The sequence below is a fragment of the Ictalurus furcatus genome, chromosome 1 (assembly GCF_023375685.1).
Source record: "Ictalurus furcatus strain D&B chromosome 1, Billie_1.0, whole genome shotgun sequence".
Taxonomy (NCBI): Eukaryota; Metazoa; Chordata; class Actinopteri; order Siluriformes; family Ictaluridae; genus Ictalurus; species Ictalurus furcatus.
In genome coordinates, this window is record NC_071255.1 from 18,403,114 (window position 1) to 18,413,737 (window position 10,624).

Here is a 10,624-nt window from a genome sequence, read left to right on the forward strand (position 1 = left end):
ATTACAATTTCTGTGATTGTTTTTATTGGGGGCTTTTTTCTAGCAGGGTGGTTGGTTGGTATACATTTCTAGTCTTATGACATCCTTGTCAGCACTTTTAAAGGCTGTATGCTTGAATTGTATCCTGCCTCATATACACCTAGCTTTGGATTAAAATAATAATAATAATAATAATAATAATAATAATAATAAACGTCCATCCATCCATCCATCCATCCATCTTCTACCTCTTACTCCTTTTCAGGGTCACGGGGAACCTGGAGCCTATCCCAGGGAGCATCGGGCACAAGGTGGGGTATAATAATAAACGTCTGCCAAACAAATACAGAAATGGAAAAGCTCGATGAGGTGTGTTTCGTGTTTACACCACTAGAGGTCAATATGAACACCAATACAAATAAGACTCTTCGGAAACGTTTACATGCAGGTTCCTGTTTAATGAACTGTCAGAAACACAGATTTACTGAGCACACAGTGAAAATCACGATGCACCGGTAAGTTCAATATTTTGTATATTTAAATTCTGTCCATGCTGTTTGAAATAGTGTGTGTGGCTGATGGAGAAAAGCGGATTATTCAGGCGATATCCGCCGCTACCTAGATGGCTTGTTTGTTTATTATGCAGTTGGTTAGCTAGCGGCTAATGTGAGCTAAGTTAGAGACAGCTGAGTTAGATAGGACTGTCCTTGTCCTTGTCCTCGCTACAGGCGGGGTGCCAATATTTTTCACAGCGCCTTGATTGTTACTGAATTGACCAACAAGAACAACAAAAAGGACATCGGCTGTATATTTTTACTTTCTGCACAGTCTTAGACTCTTAGTATTTTGCCAGCCTTTTACGAAGTGATTATGATTTGTGTTCATTTCCCACCAACGCTACATTTCTTCAGCACGAACGAAAGTAACTGCCTGTGTTTATTTGCTAATTAATACCTTTTACTTGAACTAATTCACCTGTTGATTTTGTATTACTTAGTTGCCACAGCAATTCACTGGTTTTAATTTCAGTTGAGTTGAGTTGTGTTTTTGTTTTTGTTTTCAGGAATGGTTCCAGAGGCGGACTGCACTAAAAACTAAAGTGATGTCTCTGAGTTCACTCCTGTGGATGAGGTCGGTTTACTTCAGGAAAAGCAGAAACTTTGCAGTTTCAATGCTTCATACACTGCAAAAAAATGGCATGTTAGCAAGTGAAAACATCTTAAATATAGTCAAGTTTATCTAGTATTTCTATATTCAGAAGTCTTTATTTTTAATGTGTTTTAAAGACATCTTGCAAAAGGGGGGCCTCTGTCAAATGTTAATGCCATTTGGGGGGCCTTGCCCTGGAAAAGTTTGGGAACCACTGGTGTATGGATTCACGAGGGATAAACGTTGTCTGTGTATGTAGGCTGTACCTGTGCTAGGGACATGATAACTTGCCTTAAAACCCGGGAACGTCACGTCTCTGACACGGCCTTTTAAATGTGCATTTTATTTTATGATTTTATTTTAAGACTGATTTACTGCTAATAAATGATGTCAGCTACTTTGTCAACCTCTTTAACTCACTCAGGCTCAGCAGCAGATGCAGCACAAATCAGATACTTCAAATAAGAGCTCTTTCGGGAGCCGATACTGTTAATGCACTCCGGCCTTTTTACTTTGCGGTCCACCCTGACTTCTTTGGCCAGCATCCAAGAGAGAGGGTAAGAAATGATGTCCTGATGGTCCTTTTTTGCAGAGCTTCAGTGTCCCTGTTGGATGTTGGATGTAAAATTCTGTCCTCAAGTCCTGTTTTTGTGCTCTGGTTTGCAGGAAGTGAATGAAAACTCTCTCAAAAGATTAAATGGCTATTTAGAGAGTCTTCAAAAGCCAGGCTTTAGGTCTGTCAAGCCTACAAAACTCACATTTTATCTCAGGGAAGTAAGGGGGGAAATGGAGAGCAACAATGACGTGCTGTGTTCTGGTAAGTCGGTACTCTCCTTAATCAGTATGTCTCATTAGCATAGAACTGAGCTTTGAATAATAGCCAGAGTTAACTCTGACTTCCACCAGACTGAGAGGTAAATCACAGTGCAGTTACTAATCTGAATCAAGAGCTATCTGTACCATAGGCTCTGTTTTCCATTACAACTGGCTAGCGACCCAAACAGAGCCAAGTGCACAATTTCTTTAATCTTAGAGAATTAAGTGCAAATTGTGACAAACAATATAGACAACAATCATAAGGAGTCACTTCTTTTCTATGTTGTAACATGTGTTATAACATCTGCAGTGAATTGAAAGTCATTTATGGGCAGTGGTGGTTCAGTGGTTAAAGGCTCTGGGTTACTGATCAGAAGATCAGGAGTTCAAGTTCCAGCACTGCCAAGCTACCACTGTTGGTCCCTTGGGCAAGACCCTTAACCCTCAATTGCTCAGTTGTATAAATGAGATGAATGTAAGTCGTTCTGGATAAGGCCATCTGCCAAATGCCTTAAATCTTGCTTGTGCCTAAGGGATTTTTTATGTGGATCATGGGCAGCACTCAAGCTAAATATCAGTGAGGAAAGTGGGTAAAACTAATAATAATAATCTGAAACATTAAATTGTATGATCAAATTTTGATATTGCCCTTTAAGATTGACGAAGGACAGTTGAGAAAAGAAAATTGGTTTGGCAGAGAGTCAGTAAATTACTACTGCAGATTGATGTGCCAATCTAGACAGAGACATTGCATTTGACCAATCAACTATTTCTAGCTCCTGGCTCATCACACATGTACGTGGGCAAGATGACTAACTAAATGTAGGGTGTGATTATGTTGTTCCCACTATTTGGTGGAAAAGCATTCTATGTTTAAGTGTCACTAAAAGTTACATTGTGTTTTCATGTCTCCTCCTGAACAATGGGAGGAGGTTTGAACAACTGAACTGTCATTACTGTCTGCCCACCAACACATGAATTTAGAAAAGTGTTAGAATTAGGCTTTAGCACGTTTTTCACGTAAGCTACCAGGGCTGATATAATTTGAGCCAGAGAATGCTCATACAACAATGTGCACAAATGATATAAAGTGATATTTCTATACACAAGGGTCATGATGCAATCTCCTGCTTACAACTGGCCTTTTATGTCACATTGATTAAAAGTTTTGTCCGTTCAGGAGTTTGCTCACCGCTTAATATTGTGAAGAGTTTAGCAGACAGTTAAGACAAGGTACATGTGGCCTTCTTCCTTGCCCCGTTGTACAATCTTTTGTCTTCCTACGTTTCCCAGGTTTCCGTTTGGTGTCTTTCACCCTGCAGGCTAAGGATGTCCTGTGTGCAGTGGTGGATGTTTTGAAGTCCTGTAGCTTGTCAGTGGAACACATGCAGGGACTTCTCACAGCCAGAGCCCAAAGCCAAAACTCCGCACAACAAGGTGGAACTCCTTTCTATCGCCCGATTAAATGGGACAAGACGTACTACGCATTCACAGGTTTCAGAGACCCAGAGGAAGAGCTGGAACAGGCAAAGAAAGTGGAAACCACACTCAGGTTAACTTAAATCTGCATAAACAAACCAGTGTATAGTCTTTATAAAGTCTGATCTTTAGTGCATTCCACAACACATGGAATCTGCTCTAAAGGTTTAACTGGAAATATAGGACGTTAAAAATATGTCAGACTAGAACATGCCTCATGGTTATCTATAACGGTGCTGCTCTAGAGTAGTCCTGTATCTGATTTTGTTTTTAGAACAGGTACCTGCACTTATCCAATGTTTTAAGTTATAGTATTTAGAGTACAGAATGTGCTTACCCTCAAACTGAGCTGTTGTCATGCCTGTTTGTGTCACACAGACCTTAAGTCCTTAGGTTAAATCTAGAGATGCACGGATACTAAATTTCTCAGCCGATACCGATAACTGATTATTCAGAGTGATATTGGCTGATACCGATAGTTCTGACTTTTATGCCTTCTTTTAAATTACTAATAAGTAATCCCACAATTCTGGTGGTGATTGACTCAACGCCGAAACTTCTGCTTCATAAAATTTACTTCCGGTGTAAAATTTTAGCAGTGCAGAGATTAGACATTACAAACTGCCGTTTTGTCGTCACTCCACAGGAGACATTTTCTTTACAAACAGCACGAAATCCATGTGTTTTCCTGCGCTCTTTTGATTGACAGGATATAATCGGCCCTGATTATCAGATGTTTTTAAACTATCGGCCAGTGGCTCATAGTGTGAAAATTAGCCTTTATCGGCTGATACAGATTATCAGCCTTCGTTGCACCTCTATTTAAAACCTAAGCTGGAATACCAGTTCTCAAGCAGTGGTGTAGGATTTCGTTCCATTAGGCTTTCATATTCATGTTATGTAGGAATAGAAAAGTTTATTTATTATTGTAACTATTACACTGCCTTGAGCATTTCTGAATTGGTTAATTTTGAGTTCAAGTAGTTCTGAATTGCAAACTGATTATTTAGCACATGGTTGAACATCTATCATGTTTTTGCAGTCTGTGGCTGAGGAACAATGAACCAGAGGCCACGAAGAAGCAGAAGGCCAGCATTCCACGACGAGCTGAGCTGAAGAGACTGAAGAGAGAGCTCATTGAGAAACTGGGCCTGCTTGATATCAGGTCAGCTTTAATGTACATTCATGCAAAGCCATTTCAATACTTCAGAACAAAAAAAGCTATATCATGGACAAAGGGCGTTGACTGACCCCACGTCAGCATTCCTGCACTATATTACAGAAAGCTTGTGGACCCCTGACACCCATATGTGCCCATTCCAAAATCATGGGCATTTACATGGAGTTGGTCCCACTCTTCTGGAAGGCCCAGAGAGCCCCAAGCCCCAAGAGCATTACTGAGGTAGGGCACTGAAGTCAAGAGAGAAGGCCTGACATGCAGTCCGGGTTTCAGTTCATCCCAAAGGTGTTCAGTAGGGTTGAGGTCAGGTCTCAGGCCACTCGAGATCTTCCACATCAGCCTTGGCAAACAATGTCTTTGTGCACTCTATGAACCATGCTTTGTGCACAGGGAAATTGTCATGATGGAACAGGTTTGTGGCTTTTAGTTCCAGTGAAGGGAGATTTGTAACGCTACAGCATACAAAGGCATTCTTTAAAATTTGTGCTAACATCTTTGTGGCAACCATTTGAGGAAGACCCACATATGGGTGTGATGGATAAGTGTCCACATGCTTTTGGCCATATACACTGCTGTGAAAATGTATTTGCCCCCATCCAGATTTCTTCTGTTTTGGTGTATATCTCATACTAAATTGTTTCAGAAATTGAACAATTAAACAATATTTTTATTGAAGGTTGTAACTGAAAAGGTTATCCAATAACAACTGGGCCTGTGTGAAAATGTATTTGCCCCCATAGTTACTAATTCCCCAAATCTATGAAACTGCATTCATAATGGGGTTCAGCTGGAGTAGACACAACCAGACCTGATTACTGCAAACCCTGTTCAATCAAATCAACACTTAAATTTTTTTCAACAGCATGAAGTTGATTAAAAGGTGTTACACAGTAACACATTATGCTAAAATTGAAAGAAATTCCATGATGAGGAGGAAGGTGATTGAAATACATCACTCTGGGAAGGGTTACAAAGCTATTTCAAAGGCTCTAGGACTAAGTTGAAACTCGAGCGCAACTGGATTATGCAGCAAGACAATGATCCAAAGCATAGGAGTAAGTCCTAGTCCTAGAAGTGAGTGAAAGACTGCTCTCCAGTTATCAGAAGCGTTTGGTTGCAATTATTGCTGCTTGAAGCTGCACAACCAGATTTGAAGTTTAAGGGTGCAATTACTTTTCCACATGAGTGATAGGTGTTTGATAAAAAAAAAAATTTGCTTCAATAAAATAAATAAATAAAAACTGTATTGTGTGTTTACTCCAGTTGCCTTTGTTTTATGTTGCATTTCCTTTAAAGATCTAAAACTATTTAGTATGAGACACAAAAACAGATGAAATCAGGAATCAGCAAATACTTTTTCACAGCATTGTGGTGTCTATAGTGAATCTACAGTATTTGAAAATACCTTTATGTTGCATGGATGACATATTTTCCTTCCTCCTGCAGGTGGCAGCGCAAATGGGGAGTTGCGCACAGATGCTGTCAGATGCAGAGTTTGAGCCGCCTCTCTTCACAGAACCCAGAGGCCATGCATAATCTCAGGGGTACTGTATGCACAAAAGGCTTATATGTGACACATGGGTTATGTTTTTGTTGCGCGAACAGGCAACAGACAAGATGAGTCAGCGTGCCTGCATGGCCTCTTGTATTGACATTTTCTCACCACACAGGGCACACAGTAGTCTTTACTGACCAATCAGGAATGAATGTCTCAGGCCATGTGATGCTGGGAACAATGGATGTGCATCATCAGTGGACAAAGGTAATGTGCTAAACTTCTCTTCTGAATAGGCTAGAGTTTCTCTTTGTTCGTGTGTTCTGTAATCCATGTTGCTCGGTGTGCAGCTCTTCGAGAGGTTGCCTAGTTACAGCCGTCTGTTGCAGCAGACAGAGTGGCTAAAGGATAGGATCAGTTTCCTGTTAGGAGGGATGCAGGTGATCCATATGGAGCGTGTGGGTCTGGCATTGCCTCTGGAAGACCACTATAGCACCCTGAACACCTTCCACAAAAGTCTGCTGCCTCACAGACTCGCCCTGCACCCTCGCAGCCTACAGGGACTCGCGATGACCCTAGAAAAGTAAGCCGTCCTCTACTCATTCCTTTATTCACTGTGTTGCACAGAGCACTTAAAGAAACCAAAAAATTAAAGCCCACCTACAGCTCATACAGATCATCTACAGAAACACTGCTAAATAATTTTTCACTTCCTGTGTTTTTGAAATGTTGGAACACACAGTTTGTTTATTGTTGTAGAGAACCAAGAAGGCAGCCTTGGAGAGGCAGACGACCCTCCTAAAATATGTTGTAGTTTAACGTAAATGGGTAAAGTGAAAAAGAGGACTGAGCTAACCTGATCTAAAGCATGTACAACAGGGTTCACCAGTATAGCATAAATAAGTCTGTGACTATTGTGTTTCATGATCTTGAAACAGCTCTCTTCATCGTTTTCATTTGGTACTGTTTGAATTACCTTGAATCTAAAGTACCTGCTTGTGAAAGTCAAGTTCTGCTGTTAAAGTGGACCTAGAAAAGATCTAGTATCTCTACTGCATTAGAGCAGGGTTTCTCCGTTTTGTTCTGGGGAGCAACTGACATGCGAAGTTGAATTATTATTCTAGTGATATTTTGTTCTAAAACCGCATCAGTCTTTGTAACTAAAGCTCCAGACCAATTTTTTTTTCTTTAAATAGTTAGCTCTTTGATCAGACCCATTCTTATAAAAGGTTGGCACTGTGCCAGCACTTCAGGAATCTGATGTTTGTGTCACTTTAAGTCTGTCAGGAGTTGTGTTAGGTGTGTTGGGAGCAGGGAAACCTGGACACTCTTCATCTTTTCTACTCCTCATTGTGCTGCACTGATCATTGTACTCTGTATTTTATGTCCTCTTTAGTGACCGTTCTAGTCCTAGTCTCCATGAGATGGGCCACTTCATCGTCCCCACCATGTATGACCCTGTTTACCTACAGAACTTCCTTCAGAGCAATGCCCAGGAAGCCCACAAACGTCTACAGCACAAGGAGCAGTTAGTGCTTTTATTCTAACTTTTATTCCTATTGTGTATTTTTTTTTCTCTAGCAACATTAGATGGAAATAATCATCATTGTAATAACTTGTTTGGAAATGCATCAATGAGAGTATTTTCCCCCCAAAGTAGAATCTTATTTTTCAAAATGTCTCGATTCTAGGTTTTTTTGCAAGTCTACATAACCGAGAACAATAATGTGACAATTCTCGTTTCCGTACACTCTCTGTATGCCCTGCAGGTTACAGGCTGAGGAGGAGGATGTGGTGTCCATTTGTGTGCAGGGTCTGTCTCTGCAGAGTCTGTGCAAAGAGCCCAGTGTCTCCAGCAGTCAGATGATCCCGTGCTGCAGGCGTTTGATCGAGGAGAGGTCTCCTTATATGCAGGGCCTGCACCTCTGCGTCTCACACTTCTACTCTGTCATGCAGGACGGTGATCTGTGTATACCTTGGGATTGGAAGGGCTGATACACTCTCACAGGTGTTCAAATACAAGCTGTGTGTGTGTGTTGATGTAGGTGTGCAGGCTTGTTTATATGTAGTATGTTATTGAATGCACTTTGGTTTTATGATGCTAGCAGGTGGGTGATCTGCTTATAAATCCAGGAGAAGGGAACTTGTGTTTATGTGTACTCTAAATGTGAGCACTTGAAGAGTAGTCTCATTTCAGTTTGCTGCATGTGATGGCCATAAGTCAAAGGTTCAATCAGGGTACTTTGTCAGAGTGACAGTTTCAGCTGAAATGTAGAATGTGGAAGCAACCATGACCGACCATGTTATAGCATGATTACTTTGGCTGTCAGCCACATAATTCCTGCAATTAATGTCCATTACTGGGATAACTTTTTTAAAAGGTGTCTGAAACATTTAGTGTTAAGTGTCTTTGTGTTGAGTATTCCGATTAACTCTATATAAACTCAACAAGTGACTGCCAGAGGAGGTACTGAATAAGCTTTGCAGTATTAGCAATCTACACTGCCTGAAAGAATTACAGTCTGTGTAATACACCTGGTGTCCAGTAGATGGCGCGCCTCTACAGTGTTAAGGAACTCTACTGAACATGTGCCAAAAACATCCGTTCCACTACATTATCAATAATTTGTCCTCCTAACTCAGTCTTGCATTTCATGTAATATTTAACATTTTAAATGGTTATTACTAGAGATGCACTGATTACTAAATTTCTCAGCCGATACAGATAACCGATTATTCAGAGTGATATCGGCCAATCACTGATAGTTCTGCCTTTTATGCCTTCTTTTAAATTAATAATAATTAATTCCACAACGCTGAAAGAAATTCAAATAAAAGCTTTGTTCTCTCCATTTCAACAAGTTGTTTCACAGTATCAGGTCGCATAAACAGAAAACACATTACTCTAATTAACATTAACACATGAACTAAATTCTGAAGATTAAAGTAAGATTTCTTAATTTATTGAACGTTATTAATTCATATTAACATTGACTGAATTATAAAAAACCTCCTGTTAGGCTTCACATTCACTCACCACAAACAAAAGCATTTCAACTTCATCATTGAACATCAAACTGGGAATATATAGGCCTAATACAAACTTTTTTTGATGTACTGGCCCTTTAATTCCGCGCAAGTAGCGCAGGGAAAAAATTTAGACTCTACACCGAAACTCCTGTTTCACTGCTGCAGCATCCGGTGTAAAATTTTAACAGTGCAGAGCTTACAAACTGCAGTTTTGTCATCATTCCACACAAGAGACATCTTTACACACAGCATGAAATTGATGTTTTCCTGCCCTCTTTTGATTGACAGGATATAATCGGCCCTGATCATCGGATGTTTTTAAGCTATCGGCCAATGGCCCATAGCGGGGAAAAATAGCCTTTATCGGCCGATGCCAATTATCGGCTGATACATCAGTGCATCTCTAGTTATTACTCTGTTTAAGTATCTGACTACAATATTTAAACCTTTTTAAATGGTGTTTCTGAATTCCAAAAAAGGTTTCCTTGTCGAACCCTGCTCCTTAAAACTCTCATGCAATTCAAAAGCTGTCTTGCAGCATGGTTGTGATTTGGCACTTAGCTGTGAATCTTATAAACAGAATAGATTTCTTTCTGTAGGAGCACTTGTGTATCTATTTTAATGTCTTCTAGTTAAATGTGCACATACACTATGTGGACACCTGACCTTCACAGCCATATATGTGGGTCTTCCCTGAACTGTTGCCACAAAATTAGAAATACATAATTGTCTATATAATGCTTTTGTACACTGTAGCCTTAAGATTTTTTTTTCACTGGAACTAAATGGCCCAAACCCATTTCATCATGGCTATGCCCCTGTGAACAAAGCAAGGTTCATGGAGCGCATAAAGACATGGTTTGCTATGGTTGGAGTGGAAGAATTTGAGTGGCCTGCACAGAGCACTGACCTCAACCCCACTGAACACGTTTGGGATGAACTGGAACGTTGACTACACGCCAGGTTTCCTCACCTGACATCAGTGCCTGACCTCACTAATGTTCTTGGGGCTGAATGGGCAAATCAGTGGGATTTTCAAAAAGCACATACGAGTGTGATTGGTCAGGTTCATTCACATACATATATACATACACACACATACGTTCAAAGTGCTGCTCTTTAGATGACTCTGTAATTATATTTATTTTGTTAATTCTGTATGCAGTTGATTCCATGATTTGGACTTGTTTGTTTTGTGGTTATGTTGTATATTTCGTTGCATTAAAATGTTGGATATCCGATGAGGTAGGTGCTTGTGTAAAGCAAATTTGTCTTTTTTTTTTAAGTCTCTAAAAGAGCAGTTAAAATGAATAAAACTGATCTCTATTACTGCCTTATTTTTTTCTTTTTCCTTTTTTTAAATTTGTTACTACTGTATTATATTGTCCTTGAGAGAAACTGTTCAATTTAAAGTATGTTTATGGAAGTATAACTTTACATTTTGGAGAATGTAAAAACATGAGTTTATGTACTGTTAATAAAAAAAATTCTCAACA

The 10,624-nt window shown here is 39.9% G+C and overlaps 1 protein-coding gene across 2 annotated transcripts; it reads left to right on the forward strand.

The window, feature by feature from the left end:
- Nucleotides 1–248: 248 nt before the first annotated feature.
- Nucleotides 249–10,624, forward strand: tcaim (T cell activation inhibitor, mitochondrial). 2 transcript variants are annotated; one of them, XM_053630614.1, is made up of 11 exons: nucleotides 249–494; nucleotides 1,043–1,110; nucleotides 1,553–1,685; nucleotides 1,795–1,945; nucleotides 3,238–3,496; nucleotides 4,466–4,588; nucleotides 6,050–6,147; nucleotides 6,274–6,365; nucleotides 6,449–6,681; nucleotides 7,495–7,626; nucleotides 7,868–10,624. In XM_053630614.1, the coding sequence occupies exons 2-11, from the start codon at nucleotides 1,082–1,084 to the stop codon at nucleotides 8,091–8,093; spliced, it is 1,476 nt and encodes a 491-aa protein (XP_053486589.1). In that variant the 5' UTR covers nucleotides 249–494; nucleotides 1,043–1,081; the 3' UTR covers nucleotides 8,094–10,624. The 2 variants fall into 2 exon arrangements, with proteins under 2 accessions (XP_053486589.1, XP_053486597.1); XM_053630622.1 differs by lacking the exon at nucleotides 249–494 and adding an exon at nucleotides 583–901.